General features: G+C 39.6%; 1 protein-coding gene across 1 annotated transcript; it reads right to left on the bottom strand.

Annotated features, from left to right (window-relative positions):
• Nucleotides 1-391: 391 nt before the first annotated feature.
• Nucleotides 392-18,623, bottom strand: LOC143103745 (alpha-1,3-galactosyltransferase 2-like). The gene is made up of 7 exons (XM_076267552.1): nt 18,489-18,623; nt 18,245-18,308; nt 18,022-18,097; nt 7,458-7,538; nt 6,492-6,584; nt 4,487-4,624; nt 392-3,601 (listed from the first exon to the last, which is right to left on the bottom strand). Exons 3-7 carry the CDS (start codon nt 18,024-18,026, stop codon nt 2,905-2,907), a joined length of 1,014 nt encoding a protein of 337 aa, XP_076123667.1. The 5' UTR covers nt 18,027-18,097; nt 18,245-18,308; nt 18,489-18,623; the 3' UTR covers nt 392-2,904.
• Between the last annotated feature and the right edge of the window lie 673 nt (nt 18,624-19,296).

The following is a 19,296-nucleotide window of genomic DNA, read 5'->3' as shown; positions in this document are numbered from 1 at the left end:
TAACCCTGAGTTGCTTTAGGGAGACTGGCCCTTGTAGTCAGGGGGCCTATGTGGTTTCTGTAGGTTTGAAATGTTAATTTTTGGAGAGTGGTTGGGCTGTCTTTAGAGGTCATTGGACATGGAAAATAAATGATGTCTCCATTTTTTTTTACCTGTTTCAACCCTATTTTTTTAAATTGTATATTTCATTGTAATTAACACCATACATTTCGCCTAAATCACTGGCTATGTTGAATAAAGTTCACAAAACAGTTATTTTTAACAGTATTATTGTATGTCAGTATTATGATTGTATGTCAAACAATTAGAGATAAGATCAATAACCAATCAGTTTCACCAAATGCACATACTCCATTGCTGAAAGATAGCAAAAAAATAACAGAATCACAGATGAGACCTCGAACAACATTTAATTCATTTACATATACACAACATATTAAATCTCACCTCCACAATTTTCTCATCAAAATCTACAACTAGTCTACTAGACCCTATTCCTACTCACCTTCTTAAGACTGCTCTCCCCTTCTGGATTATGTTTTGCTCTAGATTATAAATAATTCAATGCTATCAGGGCATGTACCGCATTCAATGCTATCAGGGCATGTACCGTTATTAAGCCCTCCCTGTTCTCCTGGACCTCAGCGCTGCCTTTGACACCATAGACCATGACATATTACTTAGCCATGAAAATTTGATAGGCATCAAAGACTCAGCACTCTTTTGGTTTAGATCAGTGTTTTTCAACCACTGTGCCGGGGCACACTAGTACGCCGTGAGAGATCATCAGGTGTGCCGCAGAAAATTACCCAAATGTCACTCACTGGTCCAGAAAAGCAACTGTTGCATCAAAGAATTTATAACCACATGCTCTCATTGATTGTATGATTGCACTATTTGTGGTATGCAGGCATTGTACAACAGGGGCCCCATATCCAGTATTCACAGAATCATCACATATCCAGTTCATAACAACAATTAAATTAGATATAGTCACCTACAAATGAAACAGAGGGCGCTTCATTTATTGAGCAGGTCTTGCATAGAAGACATAATAAGGCCATATCTGTGTATTATTTGAAATTTTAGGCTATGGTATGTTTATTTTTTCTTCACACAGGATGTTAGTATGGATGTTAATGTGAACAAGTGTACAAAGTCCCTCTAGATGGACTTGATGCAGTTGCAGGTGTTGCTGCAGGTTCAGAAGATGGTCTACCACGTCTTTTCTGAAGAGACTGAGTCCTGCCTGCTTCACATGATTTCTAGTAGCGAATCTTAGCATGCTGCAGATGCACATTGTTACAGGTGGATTTCCTGTGCCAAACTGCTTTGTTCTGTTAACTGCACTGTAATGTTGTAATCGCTGGCTGATCTGTGATCACCATCTCCATACTCTCTCATGGACAAAAACAAGAAATTTGGCATATGTCTCTAGTGATGGGTCATTCACCAGTCCACACATATCTGCCACTGGATACATAGCCCAAAATCTGTTTCTTTTAGAATATGTGTGCCATCACCTGACTAACAGAAAGGCACACCTCAGAATATGACCTAACTAGACTGTGCCACCATGAACTATGAAAATGTGCTTGCTCAAATGTAGAAGGCTAGAAGGTCACTAATATCACCAACCATTAAGAACAGCGCGTGTGCTTCAGGTGCTTTAAGGTTATTCGATATTCTAAATTCTATAACTGCCAACTATCAACAGCCACATCAACATCTGATCCTTTTACCCTTTCTTTTCTTCACACTTATCGTAACACCCCCAATTATCACCACTTTTGTTCAGAAATTCTAAAACAATGATGTTTTTTAACACTTCAAAATAACATTTACTAAATGAACCTTACATTTTTCAGTAGCTATAGGTGTGTAGATTTGAACAAAATCTGGTTTGGTTCTTAACGGGAGCATTTACTGCCTGAAATATCCGATTTTGTTTACCACGCTCTGAGTTATAGTGCTGGCCTGATGGGAATTCTCGTTGTGAAATTAAAATTCCACTGGAGCTCCAAGCGGTTGTGTACACGCAGCCTTACAACACTGTTTACAGCTCTTCGAGTCACGGTAAAATGTGACTCGAAGAGCTGTAAATAAAAAAATAGCTAATTTAGATACACCTATGGTGTGGGTGGTTGCGTTTCTATAGGAGTCCGCTGTCCTGGTTTGTATAGAAATGGATATTAAGTGACACATACACGCAAGACGGTGGAAATACGGGACCGGTGGAAATAGGGGGAGTTCAGATACATAGGCTACGGAAGGCCTTACAGACTTCAGCTGGTACTAGCTATGTAAAAGTCTATTAAATTTGATTTAACAGAGATCTCTGCACTTTGTACTCTGAATGGGTGTAGACAAGAACTGGCAGAGCAGGCTAGGCCTACACTAAAGCAATAGGCATGAATTGATAGTATTGATATTAAAGTATTATTTTTTTAAGCGGACAATTTCGAGAATTTTAGGCACAATTTCTTGTTAAAGAGATCAATCATCAGCCTAAACATGTTTTATAATGTTGTATTGTTTATGTGGTCCACTACCTTGTAAAATATCTTTGTTTTTTGGCACCAAACCCTATACTATAATACCAGCAATGTGAGGTTTATGGACAAAACACCAAATTTGACCTTTTCTGAATCTGACCTTTGATTTGGGTCCTTCAAAACCTTCAAAATGTTTTTTTCATGTTTATTTTACTCTTAAGAACCCCTAGAACAAAGATATAATACTCTCCAACAAGAACATGCGAATCCCACAAGCCCCCAAATTAGACACATAGGTCCACCTACTATTGTAATAAGGGACATATGTAAGTTGCTTTGGATAAAGCATCAGGCAAATAAATTAAGCATCAGCATACTGCTGCTTGCATAGGCATCCATAGCTCCACCATCAGCTTCCTGTGCCCCTAAGCCGGTCATATTGCTTCTCTTGCCAGAGGAGTCGTGCAATATGGATATCACTGCGATACCCAATGGAGGTATCCCAGCAGTACTCGGGAGACAGCACCTTGCTGGGCTTGTGCTTCCAGAAGTACTTGTTCAGGTGGCTCTCATCGTGCCACAGAGCCTCCACCCGATTCTTTTTGTCCTCCATGATGGTGCGGTAGCAAGTGTCCGTAATCTGCTTCACGCTCTGCCAGGACCCACCGAACACTGCTGCGTGGTAGTAGAAGTCGCCCTGAGAGTCCGCCATGTAGGCCTGGGACTTGGGGTTTCGGTCGTAGGTCCACATTCTCCTGAAGCGATGGTAGTAGTGCGCGTGGAGGAGGGCCACAGAGTCCCCCAAAGCCTCGGTGCCAAAGCGGCCCCTGAAGACCTGGTCCACGTCCATGCAGAAGACATACTGATGATTATGCTGGATATAGCTGTCGATGGCGTCCCTGATGGATTTCATGCGCATCATTGAGACGTCCTGCCACCGAGAGTGGCGTTTCACAGGCATCAATTTCAGCTCTCGCCCTGATGTCAGTTTTATGGCCGGAATCTTCTCTGGGACATCTGTAAAGACATAGTAAGTCACAGGAAAACCCACCATAAAGTGGAGCTCCGCCGAGATCAAGAAGTCCTTCAAATACACATCAAGGTACCTGCCATTTGTCAAAAAGAAAATGATGCAGTTAGAAATCAGGATTAAATTAGTATATGAGTAGCCTTCACTCTCACAACTTGTGTCGTTTTTAACACATCTGTTTGTCCAGATAGGGACAACAGTCGTGGGTTACGGGTGGGTCGGGTCAAATTCGCTATAGCAACGTTCTGGGTTAACATTCATGTGCATGCGCGGTAGGCTAAAGTGAGATTTATCCATTCGGTTCCTCTCTCCTTCACCGTCTCTGTCTAAAATGCACATGAACACCAGAGTTGATTGGATAAAAAAAAAGGTGTGTGTGCATTTATTTATTTTTTACCCTACATGCATGTCTTGTAGAAAAAACTAACATTATCACATGATATTGATGCAACCACATTACTTATCGTTAAAATTATGAATATGCGGGTTGGGTCAGATTCGGGTAGATGTTAAACGCATATATTGTCGGGTTGGGTCTGGCGGGCCAGATTGGACCTCCAAAATGGGTCGAGCAGGCGCGGATTATAAAAAAAACCTAACCCGCGCATCATTACTATGTACACTCTTAATATAAGTGTGATGAAAATAACACAACTTGTTTTCTTGTTTGTTGTTTTTTAACATATCTCTATGTCCAGATTTTTAACACATTAATTTAAATAGTGTACTAAATTCAACTACACCCTGTTTACACATAGGCTGTCTCCTGTGAACTCTGCGCATGTTATAGTGTGTGCAGGATGCATTGCACATTTGTTTTGTTAGCATATTATTTACCAACATTCTCATGTCAAACAAACAGGGTGAATTTATAAGAACAACCCACCCCATATGATAAAAACAAAAAACAAATGAAGAAGTAGCAAAAACACACACGCACAGCTTAATTTGTATCATTTACCTGCCCACAGCAAATACAGTCAAGGCCACCGAGGTATGGTCTTTTGTATGGGTCCGATCATAAACTTCTGGGTTGAACATCCCATCCCAGATGATGGGTGCACCCCAGTAAGTGCAGGTCTGAATGTCAGTTCTAGACCTAGGAAAAGACAGAGATGTCTTTTGAGGCAGGGTTTTCTAGAAGAGTTTGTCTTACACACATTGTGTTTTTCAAAGAATTAGAAAGATTAGAATGACTTATTTGGCTTATTTGATTTACACACAGAGAAATGTCACCCTGTCTCTGAGCAGTAGCACTAGGCTATGACCAGTGAGCAAGGAGAACACACACACACACACACACACACACTATGAACATTGAGCACGCACACACACAGACACACACTACGAACAGTGAGCAGGCGCACACACACAGACAGAAAACCACCACAAACAGTGCCAGGTTAGTGGTTGAGTTGCAAGGTTGAGTGCAAAATTTTGCAGGGCATTTTTGCATTTTTTGGTGTGGTGAATTTTGTGTGTGCATGACTGTGAACTGTGTTTTGAGTTGTAAAAAATTGAGACCTACTTTCAGATAGTGTGTTCTTGTAAAAAAAATTAATGTTAACAATGTACAATAAAATGTTTAAGAGTTAATCTGTAATCTGCTGTGCAAAGGCACTTCCACAAAATTATGTTTAAAGAGGCCTTTTGAATTCTGCTCATTTTCACTATTCATATTCTACTGAAATACATTTATGTGCTTAAAAGTTCCAAACACACAAGAACAGTAAGAGCGGCAGCAGTAGCATCAAACAATTTGAGTGTTGAACTTGGTTTAACTTTGAAAGCGTAATGTGAATGTAGACCGTTCGGTCTACTTGGGAGTGAGATATAACTTCTTTTGAATTATTATGAGCGTTGTGTTACGCTGTACCATTGCTGCTTCATTATTTCCAATGTGATCCCCATCTCACTCGCTCAGGCTTATCCCTGTGAGCTTTGTAACTCTGCAGACCATTTACATAAATAAACAGGAGTAAGATAATATAAGATAGACTTTGACCCGGGGAAATTATCTTGGAATGGGAAAACTAAAAAATGATATGGCCTGAAAAATGTAACTTTCCATGGCCCAGCTTCAGAGAGTAAGACTACGTTTACACGAAGCAGGGTATTTTCCTAAACGAATATCTGGCCATCTACGTTTGCAAATAAAACTGCATGTACACGGACCGTTTTTAAAAAAAATGTGTTTACACAAACCCGTGTACACATGCTGTCATGAGCACGCCAAACCACAGTGGCAGTCTAACGATAGCCTCAAGCTCACATTAACCAATCAGGACCCTGAAAAGTCGCACGTGAGAACATGTAAATGTAAACATTGGTCGCACATTTGGTGTACTTCTGTTGCATACTGTGACGTTGGCTGCCCAAAACTCCGTTTACCACAGTTTAGAACCAAACGCATAAACGGAGTTTTCCCAAAAAAACACTTTGGCCGGAGTTTTTTTGGATAACCGTTTTACGGGGCGAATTCTCCGTTTGCGTCTAAATGAAAGGCTCAAACGTAGGGAAATGTCTTCGTTTATAAAAATACACATGCTCGTGTAAACGGGGTCTAAAAGTCATACCACATATTTGTTCCAACCATTCAGTTAAGCGGCTGATTCTACTCCTAAGCCAGATAAGTAATTAGTGAAATCACCTGTGTTAAGTGCACAGGTAGAAGAACCAATGCATGGTAGAACTTTTATTTCTGTCAGACTTTTACACCTCTGCTTCATTGCACATGTAATCCTAATAAGTGCTTTAGTGTTTCTCTGTTTAACATGTACAGTGTCTGATTCACGTAAAATGTACATTTTCACATACACAGAAACAGTGTTAACTGCCTTGTGCTGTAGTTAAAGGATTTTACTCTGGCCAATCAACAACCAAACCTATTTAACATTACACAACATGATGTAGGACACAACATGTTTATGATCTCTCATGTAATGGCTGAACCATCATCCACCTACCCAAAGTTAAGACCTTTGTCCCCAGCATTGTCCAGCTTCATGTCTGCATGGGATAACTCACATTTACCCATAGGAATCAAGCCCTCAAGGAACCTAAATCCAAACACAGATTATCATAAAAAGCAAATTAAACATGTTGGAAAAATATGGCATATCAAAGTGAGACACAAGATCCAGTCATGGAGAAGTACAATCAAGATGCAGAGTTTAATTTGGCTGTAGGAGAGAGGCACACACACACAATGCACTCCAGAATATGTGTATCTGACTTGACACAGAATTATCCAGGGTTTAAGTAACAGCTAAGGATATATAATCATAATAGTAGTAACAGTGGCAGAGTCTGTATACATTCAGGTTACCCTAATCATTGATGCCAAAGACATTTGACGCAAACCAAATAACAAGAAGTGATGTCAACCCTTGCGTCTTACATAATGGTTGGGACAGACAGGGTCATGAAGTAGGAGTTTAGTGTCAAAGTGACTTACTAATGAGAAATGCAGAACATTAAACCACATATTGGAATATTGGACCTAATGAATATGGAAGTTTTTGTCTGAACTCACAAAGGAAACACATTTCATTGTTTTATCACTAAATATTTTCAATAAGTAATTTTATTTGTATAGCAGGTGTAAACTTAGAAACATGTCATTCCCTGTAGCTTAGAAACATGCCATTTCCTGTAGACCCACCAAAAGAAAGCCAACCCTTTGCATGTGCAATAAGTTAATAATATAATATAAATAATATAAGATAATAAGTGAAATAATATTTTTGCTGTTTATAACATGTTGTTTTCATTTAAGGCTATGGACTGTATTATCTTGTTTGTGACTGATTCGGTCTATATCTCTATTGCTCCCTGTAATGTACATCTAAAAACACATGTAATGGAACAGTCATTATGAAACTGAGAGTGAGACATAGAGTGTTTCAGCTGATAGAAAATTGACAGCTTACCTTATAGAGTATGGTATGTGGTAGACAAAGAAAAGTGTAGGTAGGCTTAGCGCCAAGACTGTTTTATGAGAGCAGATGTTCCTGAGGGGTATAAAAAGGAGTGATGAACAAATGCATCTTACTGTATTGCCTACACAAAATGTAAAAAATAATGAATCAAAATCCTTTTACTGTATGTGAGAGAATAAAGTATTGTACACAGAGTTTCTCAGTCCCTTCTTTGGTCAATTTTGTAAATCATCCTTATTAATTTCTAAAAAAGGATGCAAAAAAAAAGAGCTAGTTATTAGACCAGCCAAAATGATACACTTGCTTTAGAGTCTGACTGGGTCTACTGTAAGTTTGACAATCCAAAAAATCTTGGAGCGGTCAATGAAAAAACTAAAGAATTGAGACACTTCTGAATGAAAAATGAATAGCCTTTATAAAATACTGGATACAACTAAGTTGAAACACGTAGGCACCTAATCAGTATTTAATAAAGGCTCTTCATTTTTTTTATAACGGAGTGCCTCAGTTCTTAAGTGTTTTCATTGATGACCTAGATGGCCATTTTGATAAGCACCCTGTAGTTCTCATAGCCTTGAGACCATCCTGATCTCGCAAGCTCCATTTTTCCACTCGCAGATCAGTGTGGCTTCTTGCGATGGAGAAAATTTGGGAACGGCCAGTCAGCATTGGTTTTTAGACGGGCTTGAGGTTGTATTTTCGTCAACGCTCTGTTAGTACGTCATAAGCAGAACTGTGCTTTGTGCACCTTATATTAATATTAATGTGTTATTATTAATTAATTAATATAACGATTTCATGTTGTTTAAGTAATTTATAAATGGTCCACTGCCACTTTAAGAGCATTGTCTACACGGTATTCATAATATTTTGCCAGCTTCATTCAAACTATGGCTATAGTCCACAACTCTGTTTGCATTGTTTGTGCCACATTTATAGCACAATATTAACAATGATAAGCATACTACTAAGTTGGTATAAACAACCTTCGTTCCTTTGGAAATAGAATGTTAGATATTTTCTGTTTGCAATTAAAAGTGAACAATGAACCTGGTAGCCACCTAGCTATCTGAGTGGATATTGAAGACTTCTATTAATCAAATGGTAATCTAATTCTATTACCAGTACACAAAGGCAAAGACCACTCTTCATATTCTGTCCAAATCACAGTACGTGCAGCCTATGTCAAAGTGCCCTCTCATAGTTTATAAATGGTCAGTAGTTGGAACCTGATAACTCTGCAATCTCCTCTAGCGTTGTCTTTGTTGTTATCATGATTTCCTTTTAAAAGTTTCTTATATTAAAAAGGAGAAATCAATTATCAACAATGACAAGTCAGCTGGAACCTGCCACTCTCTCTCCCTCTCATGCGCGCTCAGACGCGTTCCCGATTAAATGGAGTAGCATAACCTTCAAGTTAGATCTGCTGCATAGTGGAGACTCAAAGAGGACCCAAAAAGTGTCATCCTTATGTAAGATGTTGGTGCATTTTGACATTGTAAATGTTCTCTAAGAAGAGTGAAAGCAGTAAAGCTACTATTAAATTGTGGTGCCCCCTGTCCCTTGGTGCCCTACGCACAGTATGTGATGCGCGTGGTGGTAGCGGCGGCATTGTCTGTTCACATCGAATATAATATTGACATGATTTGATTTAAAAGCATTAGGCCTGCTTATGAGATTTTCTGTTGGCCAATTGATGCACATCATGAGTTGCAGTGTTGTAATGTAACGGAGTACAAATACTTTGTTACTGTACTTAAGTAGAAATTTCACGTATCTGTACTTTACTTCGCTATTTATGACCGCCGCTAGCGAAGCTAGCGAAGCGGTCATATAATGATTGTCAAAGTTTTTCGTCCCCATTAACGTTGAAATGGTAGGAGCAACAAAGTAGCCTACTTTATTCACGCCTAACAGCCTATATCCATTTGGTCAATTTGATCCAGCCCTAAAAAAGAAGCTAAATTTAACATTGGTTTACTTGTAGTTTACCGTGTAGCCTAACTTTAAACAGTGTGCATGCTTAACATAAAGCATACTTGTGCTTCATTCATCCACACATCCAGCTCCTAACGTTTTGACAAGCATTTCTACCAATTCCTGCCCATCTCTAGCTTTGCTGTCTCCATCCTTTCTGTTTTTGTTGTTTGCAAAAAATATATAGTAGGCCCTATTTATTGGTAACCAGCAACAAGTGCAATTTGGTAATCGCTGTCATTCTCTCTCCTGCCAACAAAAATGTGTTGCGTTCCAAGTAGCAGTACGTAATTCTGCTTCATAAAGTTGAACAAATACATTGGTCATATAAATAGCCAGTTTATGGTCTACAGTGTAGAGTTGGTAAGTTATGGTAGGCCAACTTGGAGTGAATATACAGAGGGAATTCTTTGTCTACTCGTAGCTGAGTAGCCTGGAAGGTGCGCACGTAGACATAGCCTACGGCCGAACACTGCAAGCGCCAATGAATCGTGCTCTCACGACAACCACGTCGTTAACTTAAATAGGCCTAGGTTAACATCACTCTGAGTTCGCATTCAAGCAAGCAAAACGATGATTTGAATACATCTGTTTCACTGGAAGGGCAAGGGGTAACAACAGGACAACACAGAGACAGGCCAGAATGCAGGACTAATGTAATGAGATTATTAAAGTAATATGGGATATTCTACGGGAAAATATTAAAATGGCAAGACAGCGGGGAAAAGTTAAAATGATAAACCCGGAAAAAGTTGCCATTTTCGGTCCCTGTAATTATTTGTGAAATTGTGCAAACGGCCTTTTCAAGTCATTTGAGAAGGAAGGAGTGTAGCAAGCTCCCAAATTGACGCTCGTCTGAGAAATTGAGTTTTGGATAATGTTCAGCTTCGGCACCTTTACATTGACTGAGGAAGGCTAGAGACGAGTTCATAGCAACAAGTTCATGTGTTGAATTTGTTATTACCCAGTGTGCTTTGTTGAATGGTCTCAATGTTTTATTGTTTTATTTCATGTGAATACTTACTAGAGTAGTAACTTATTTCAAGTAGGCTAATGCAGTTGCAGGAAGTGTGCATTTAGTTTCCATGCTTATTGTGTTTCCACAACAATGTTAGTGAGTAAATCTACTCAAATGGCCACCATCTTGGTGAAGTGTGATGTGTAAGATCAGAAAGCAGTGGTTGATTTTAGAACGGTAGCCTATTCAATGTGTTTTCTTAGCGCTTAAAAGCGTGGGCGGAAGGTATCGACAATTGGCCATGTCTATTTTGAAAATGCTGTTGGAGGGTCGTTGAAAATTTTCTTGCAGGCAGGGGAGGGTCATGCAACTTTTGATTGAAGCACTCAAAATCCCTCCGGTGGCCCCGTTTATAAACTAGACAAAATATGACCGCCGCCCAGTCCAGCACATGTTTTCCACAAAAATAAGTCCCAAAACATGATTAGTTCATAGATTTCACATGTAATATACATTTTATACAACCCCACCCCCATCTTGCCTGTACATAATTCTGAGAAATTCTTGAATTGTGTGCATGTACAGGTTTATGTTTATGTGTGTGTGGGTGGGTGTGTGTGCGTGCATGTGCTTGTGTGTTTGCCTGTTTATGTGCCCGTGTGTGTGCATGTGCATGCATGCGTATACATGTCTACTGTGTGAGTATGTGTCATACGTAGGATTACTGTGAATGTTTGTGTGTGCGTGTGAATCTGTTTATGCACATGTGTGCATATGGAATGGGTTTACATGACCCCTGGAGGCAAACATACGCAAAAAATTGGTCATCCTAGGCCCTACGGTTCTCAAGATATTCACAGAAAACTGTGTCTGCCCTACCCTACCCTCCTTTCGGGGGGTCCAGTCCAGCGGGGGGCGCTACAGATCAAAATGAAAAGCGATGGTTCCATGCTATCCATGTGGGGTTACATGCCCACCAAGTTTTGTGTACCCCGGTCTTTCAGTGTCCCGGGAATCCTTGTTGGTGTACGGTCACTAAATGTACACATAAATTATTTTATTGTAAGGCCCCTCATGAACGAAAGTCCACGAAACTTGGCATGCATTCGGAGGGTGTCATAATGATCCTACATTTTCAATTTCGTGCAATTTTGACCATGTCAGCCAGAGATATTGTGATGAAAACACCTAATGTTTTGCTTTTTAATTTTTAACTAGGTGGCGCTATACATGAAATAAATTTTAAACTTGCGCCAAACGGATGAACCCAGCATCGGTGCGTTGCATAAATTAAAACACAAATTGAAGCAACAACTTGATCATTGGACAACCCTACCACTAAACCTTTCCATAGGCCTGCAACGTTTATGACATAAAACGTGGAATATGAACGCATTTCACACCTGACAATTAAACGGAGCTGTGGCTGTTCGCGATTTGACTGATTCTTGAGAACAAGGAGCAAGATATTTGCACCGCTCAGCTCCGCTCACTAGCTCTGATTCAGACGCACAGGCCTATCACATGTGTAAAGATGATAAAATAAAATTTTTCGATTCATGACACGTTTCTTCTTATTTTTTAATGCGTTCTGCGGAGAAGGGAGATTGGCGTTGGTCACGTTTTTTTTTGACGACGTAGTTAAGGCGGCAGGCTGGTTTTGCCAAGGCGGCCGCCTTGACTGCAAAGTGCTGCGGGAAACCCTGCTTGTTTGCTCAGAAGAGGGTGTAGTAAAGGAGTAGGCTAAATCACCAAATAACAATATAGCCTACCCATGCAAAAAACATGTAGCCTAAACATTAGTTCAATATGCCTCTTTGTGGAAGCGTGGGATAGGCTAGATATATATAGGCCTATCCTAGGTATAGGATAGGGATAGGGATAGGATAGACATTTCAAAGGCTTTCTTTCTTTCTTTCTTTCTTTCTGTTTTTGTTAACTTGTGGAATAGTGGAATATTTTTTGTTAACTTCTCAGTTGAAGTGAATTATTATATAACCTTTACACATTTGTTGAACCATGTTACTAATAAAAACGACAGGATAGTAAGAGCTGAAATGTTGCCTCATTTATCCATTTCCACCACTATGTAAAACGTGGGCTGGTATTGGGCCTGAAACTCCCGGGCACTGAATTCTGGCAACTTTGAAAACCAGCTTCTTTTGAAGATGAACAGAAACCTTTTCAGTTTCAACTAATGACTGGCATATTAGTAGCTGCTGGACATAGGTGCCCTGTGTGTGTGTGTGTGTGTGTGTGTGAGAGAGTGAGATGGTGACCTGGGGAGTAAGCCCTAGAAATGCTCATACCACATGACCAAAATATTCTCCCTACCAGCAGGTCATTTTTTTTTAAATAAATAAGTTATTTATCTTTCATTTTTACCTGAAGTTCATACAAAAGTGAAATTTCTGTTTCTGTTTTTTTCTTTGATGTCAGCTCTAAAAATATGCTGTTTGTTCTTTGAACTTAAGATAATTGTGCCTGAAAAGTCCTAGAAAAGAATGTGATTTTGATTTGATGAGTGAGATTAAGAAGATATCCCCTGAATATGCTTTATTATAAGAAAGCCAAAATAAAGTTCACAATAAAAGTTCCAAATAAAACCGCTTGCTTTTTACTTTTACTTCAAATACTTAAGTACATTAAATATCAGAAAATTACTTTTGATATAAGTACAGTATATATCAGATACTTTAAGACTTTTACGTAAGTAATATTCTAAAAGGTAACTTTCACTTCTACCAAAGTCTTTTTCTAGTACGATACTTGTACTTTTACTCAAGTATTGCTTTCTAGTACTTTATACAACACTGATGAGTTGTAAGCTATGTTCATTGTGTGCGCCTCTATTTAAATCCAGAAACGTTATCGTTACCAGGTGCCAGACTTCAAAGGGCTGCCCTGTTTTTTTTCCTCCCTGACATTCATTATTGCCGCAGATATGATGGCGATGTAATCTGTTACATTGCTGCTTACACCCAACACTTCCTCTTTATAGAATCCTTTGTGTTGGACTCCCACCTGTCACACATGCATCATAGATTACTGTGGTACGTTACCCATTTCATAATGATCTAGGGAAACTTTCAGTATGTCATTTTGCATATAGCCTTGTAAACAGAAGTTTGGGGGTTTTAGGAATTCACGCCAGTCACGCTACCTGGGCTTCGTAAAATAAGACCTCACCTGAATTGTATTTTCCCTTCACTGGCACTGATTTTATTTCTTCTGTATATTATGGGTTTTTAATCAAGTAATTTATGTGTAGTAGGGATGGCCAGCGCTGTTGATACCCAGTGGTTAATTGATTGTGTTACTGTGTTATTTCTTTTCTTTACATCTGATTTCATTGTACCACTGACAGAGGCCCTCCATATTGCTGCTGATCCTCAGTGTCTGCAGCCTCATTTTGAGAGTTGGTATACATGCATTTTGTGTTTGTCCTGTGTTCATATGACCCATCACTAGCCGGAGGCCTTTTATAGCTGTGGATCTCTAGTGCCAGAGCCATCAAGGTCCCTGGCCAGTACTGTATTTTGTGTTAACCTGTTTAGTTGTGTGTGTGTGTGTGTGTGTGTGTGGTCCCCTTAACCCTGTGTAACTTTATACACATTAAAAGGCAAACAAAAGTTAAGGTTGCTTTTGACATAGGCCTGGTACAACGGAACGAAACTGGTGCCCTACTGATTCTGTTGTCTCTGAAAGTTTGCCTAATTGACAGATAACCGCGATTCCGATTAGGCTTCACCTGTTTTTAACCCTCCTGTTGTGTTCGGGGTCAAACGATTGACAATTATTTTCTCTAAAAAATATTGTTAACTTATTTTGACTACAACGAAGCTCCATGACTTTGTTAACACAGGGCATCTGAGGGCAAAACTGGTTATAGGCTATTTAATAGAACACAAGTTGATACAAAGGTCTATCACAACATTAAAGGATAATGTGTTACTATGGATGTCTAACAAGTTACAATGCAGAAGGAACACAAAACTAGTATAGGCTAAACATAAAAGGGCCGGATTATCCATAAGGGCCAGTGCCCAGGGGCACCAACCATTCACAGCCAGTGGGGTGGCACCACATGACACAAGCTTTACAAATATTTTTCGTAAATTGTTATATTATTCACTTGAAGTTGTTGAAAGACCATACATTACTCGTTTATGAACACTAATTTCACAGTAATATTAATAATCATAAATTATAAACAAATCAAATTATGTGACCATCACTCCCCCTCCTCAATCTGTCAGAGTTGAGTTGGTCCACAAGTAGGCTACGCACAAATGTATCTTTAAATGTATCTTTTTTTTACGATACAAAATGAATCCAAAATGGACAGTGTCTGGACAGCGACAGAAAAATGTCATCTCGCGACTAGCGACAAATTTGGCAACTTCTTGCAACGATGGCAAACTCTGTCTCGTTGTTGAAACCTCTGAAATCTCCCCTCTCATGCCTGTTTCGTTAGTGAATTACATCGCGAAGCGTTGACCCATGACCATGAAAGTAGCCTAATGACTGGCCTATGTAATTAGCCATGTCACTTCAAGGAAGTAGATGTTTTAACAGCTTTAACAACGTCATTGGAAGGTGCAGCAGCAACATCGGGTGAGATTACAACTAGAGAGTCAACGAGAGAGCAATGACATGGTGACAGGGACACGCATGCCAGCATCGTTCAACAAGCATTGAACAAAGGAAACTAGGCTACAACTTCATTCACAAGCAAAGCAGATAGTTCAAAATCGAGCACTACAAGTTAGAAAAACCTATACCATTTGTTTAGGCTATGTAGTTTTGTAGCAATGTAAATAAACAGATGTCGTCGGTCTGTCCAAGTCTAGCTTTTTTTTTGGGGGGGGGCGCACTTTGAGGTAGGCTTTAATGCCCAGGGCCACCACATTATTGTCTTAATATGGGAACAGAAGGGTTAAAAGGCGGAACAGTTTCACCATAAACTCCAAAAAAAATCCACTCTGCGTCTTTTGATGTGCGTGTCCACATTAAATCCATCCCACTCATAGGCCTACCGTATAGGATCCAAATAACAGAAATACCAAACACCAATTCATGGTAGGGTAAGTTAAGCTATAATAAGGTCATAGCCAATTCAATATTGAACATGACCAAGGACAAAGTGGACGGGACAGCCGCCCCCCCCCCCCCCTATACAGTAGCCAACTATCAGGTTAGCCTACTTTTATAACGTTTATAATAGGGTGACCAGATTTGGGTTTGTGAAAAAGAGGACACTTCAGTGGGGGGGGGGGGGGGGGGGGGGTCAACAGACATGGTGACTATGATAATGAGCTTGATTGGCCAGCCCAACGCTAACAGAAAAACACTGCCTCAAAAGACTATTTTGAACACTTGAAAGTTTTCAATGTGCAAAAACAATAATTACAATAAAAGCGAGCTCTATACGCGCAAGATATATTTGGATGGCAACCCATCTTTAATGTTGCATATCTCTAAATTTGATCCAAGGTGTTTCTGAAAATACAAACCGAATCTTTTACAGTAGCCTAGCTCTATAATTTTGAACAATCTGTTTTAGAGCTTAATAATCCTGTCCTGTGAAAACAGTTGTGTTGATGGGGACTGATGTGGATATGTTGTCCATTTTCTTATATGTATTCAATCATGTCTGGTCTATTATTAGGCCTACCTCTTTTCAATCCATTATTATTAGATATTTTTTTTGTAAAGAAATAGGCCTACATCTATCCCTTATGTTATGCCAACATATTTAATTCACCTGCATATAGGCTACAGTAGCCTAGATAGAGAATTATTGACATCTGCTGTTGTCAGTGTGCAGGCTATCCGTTAAAGGCAGTTTAAAGGGATAACCAAAGTGCAGTTTCCTACCCAAAGCTAGAAAGTTGCTAGGTCGGCAATCGTCCAGAGAAGGCCGCTCAGACAATGGCAGAAGTGTTCGTCTTGTTATATTTTTTACAGTCTATGGTTATGAGTTGATGTGCCATCAAAATGTTTTTGGAGACGTAATGTTAAGGTCGAAAAACTGTCACTTTAGCTGACTTTAGCTCTCACTCCTCGCTGCCGTTCGATGCTTTGCTGAATATTGTGTAGCCTACCTGTAGGTCGGTCGTTGGCACCTTTATTTGCGACCGACATGTAAGTGCCTGCTTTATAGGTCAGGCACTCAGCTTCATGTTGATATCGACCGAGACAAAAACATGGAAATTTACGTTTTAATTCGTCAGTGAACTTACACTAAACAAGGAAGTTTGCGCTATTGAGGTGACTGACTGACCAATTAAATGTTTGAGATTACTATCGACCAATGACGGTAGCTAAGGTCAGGCTCAACACCCTACACTTTCCACTCAATGCAAAGCGAACTGTAGGGGGAGGGCGTGACTAGTATGTGAATGAAAGACATAGATATATAGGCTATCCATGAATGAAACATGAATGAAAGAGAGAGCAATGCAAATTCGCTGTAAACACGTTTGAGGCTAGAATAAACAAAATCCCGGACGACTTTGAAATTCCGCCCGGACACATTTTTAGGTTTCTAAAAGAGGACATGTCCGGGCAAAAGAGGACGTCTGGTCACCCTAGTTTATAACGTTGAGAGCGTCTTCTGCCCAGAGCTGCTCAACTAGGTTTGTTGTTGGTAAACGGGAAATCCGTCCATATAGGCTTACCAACAACTTTATTTGGAACAATTATTTTTTTACTAATAATAACTCTACAACTCTCATGAACATAATCATAGGCTATAGCTGGTGGAACGCGCCAAAGACTTTCCTATTGATTTCATGGGTGACAACATTTTTGGTTTGGGCTAAGCCCCCGATGTTGAGTCTTTCTAACGAAGCCCCTGGTCGCTACAATCCAATTGCATTGGCCCGACCTTAATTTCTACAAAGCACTCAACAATGTTCGCGCTCAGGAAAAATGACACCCCGTCTTCTATTTTCGACAAAGCAGCACACCACTCTTAAAGCTCTCACTGTCCAGGTGTCTCTCATTCAATCAACCACTCAATCAATACCTCACCACACAAACAGGTAGGCACTTACGTAGAATCAGTTGTCCAAATCATCACATTATGTTGACAAAATCGTGTTCGACCTGCCCCTCCGAATGATGATATGAATTGTTAATAACTTGCGTTTTTGATTCACAAATGGGTGGCTAGAATAAATCTCGTTAACGTTGATCCCATTTTGTAGACTTAATAAAATCTAGGCTACCTTCAATAGGCTAAACACACGGCATTGCGGGAACTTTCGTTGCAAATCACTCTAATTTGACTGGCAAAATAGAAGACACCGACTTTTTTTTCTCAAACGCGTCGTTCGTTTGTTGTTTTTTTTTCATCATGTAGGCTAAGTAATGTTCACATGGTTTTACATATCCAATTTACATTCAATCTTCAATGGTTCGGGATATCATATGACCTCTTCATTTTTTGCGCTTCGTTTTCAGTATATTTATGGTAGGCTATTTGGTAGACGCTTTTGTCCAAAAAGACTTCCAGTAGCCTATAGGCTATATTATACCTATAGGCTATAGTAGCCTACAAACGCAACCAAAGTTTGTTCTCAGATGATCCAAGGCATAGGCTAACCTACCTACCTCATTATGAAGGAAGGTCTAAAGGTGTTTTTCCCCCAGGACTGCGTTGAAAATGCGTGGATGATGCCTATAATCACTATTGGGAGACACAATTAAGGAGACCTTTAAGCAAACACATTTCTGAAAATGCATTAAAATTCATTAGAATTTCTGAAAATTCATTAAATTAAGTTTGGATAGCAGCTTAAAGATTATTTGATCAGGATAATAAGAAATAACCTACCTTATACTACATTTCGCCGGCCTTACATTGTACTACGATATTGGTGTGATTTCACAGTCGATGACTATTTCCAAAATGCGACAGAAATCATGTGAGTTAACAGGGCAGGTTCTCCCTATACGCACACTACGCAAGTAAATAGCCTAAAGGCCCCCTCCCCCGTCTCCCCTTGAGTCAAGCAGACAGGTGTACAGTTATAGCAAGTGTCTCATACATTAAGAAGAGGAACATGAAACCAATTTACCATTCAGTTCAAGAAAAAAGGAAGAAACTTCACGAGAATAAACAGCGGTTGGGTAAACTTGTTAGTTCCATGGTTTGAGGTCAACATGCATCTCTTAAATGTGTTGCTGCATATAGCCTAGTCCTAACAGGGAAGTGATCGCTCTGCGGCTTGCTTGCCAGCCTTTACCAGTCACGGTAGGGGAGACCGGGGCTGGTTGGAACAGGGGCAGGTTTGAAATACTGTTAATATCCAGGCTACTAGAGGGAGCTGCAACAAAACTCCAACATTAAACTGACGGCCTTATTGAGTAGCGTAAACTCACGTATGTAACTGGTCTCCAGGTCATTAACCCTTTAGGTGAGAACAACTTTTTAATTTTGTAGTGTCAAAACTTAGAATATGCACCTCCCACTAAATACATCCTAGAAGGGTAATGGTTAGGGATATATAAAAAAATATTGATTATAATTGATTGTTAGGGGACTCATCTATAATTTAAAATGAAGTTTGAAAACCTGAGGTGACTGATATTAGCTGGCTAACAGCATTTGTGCAAAAAAGTTTGACCTAATGTGGGTGGGGCAGGTTGGCACACTGATTTTGGGGTTGGTTGGCACATACATTCCCTATGGCTATTTTGTGAAAAATCTATAAATTTTGTATTTTATGCATAAAAACATCATCAATCTTTATTTTAACATTGTTATTGTAATTACTGAACATAGTTTTACATTTGGAAGCATTTCAGACATTTTTAAACATTTGAAGTTAAAAAAAATCAGTAGGGACCAAATTGGTCTTGACGGTGGGCCCTACTGAAGAAAAA

The sequence above is a fragment of the Alosa pseudoharengus genome, unplaced genomic scaffold (assembly GCF_046254945.1).
Source record: "Alosa pseudoharengus isolate Yale_2024_CS ecotype anadromous, Long Island Sound unplaced genomic scaffold, YU_APseudo_1.1 YU_APseudo_1.1_scf_5, whole genome shotgun sequence".
Taxonomy (NCBI): Eukaryota; Metazoa; Chordata; class Actinopteri; order Clupeiformes; family Clupeidae; genus Alosa; species Alosa pseudoharengus.
This window is presented reverse-complemented; position numbering and strand designations above follow the sequence as displayed.

Excerpts from the sequence above, each read along its gene's own strand:
- LOC143103745 (XM_076267552.1), bottom strand. Across the intron at positions 6,585-7,457 it reads CACATACCATACTCTATAAG|GTTCCTTGAGGGCTTGATTC; the intron begins GTAAGCTGTCAA and ends GTTTGGATTTAG. Across the intron at positions 4,625-6,491 it reads GACAAAGGTCTTAACTTTGG|GTCTAGAACTGACATTCAGA; the intron begins GTAGGTGGATGA and ends GTCTTTTCCTAG.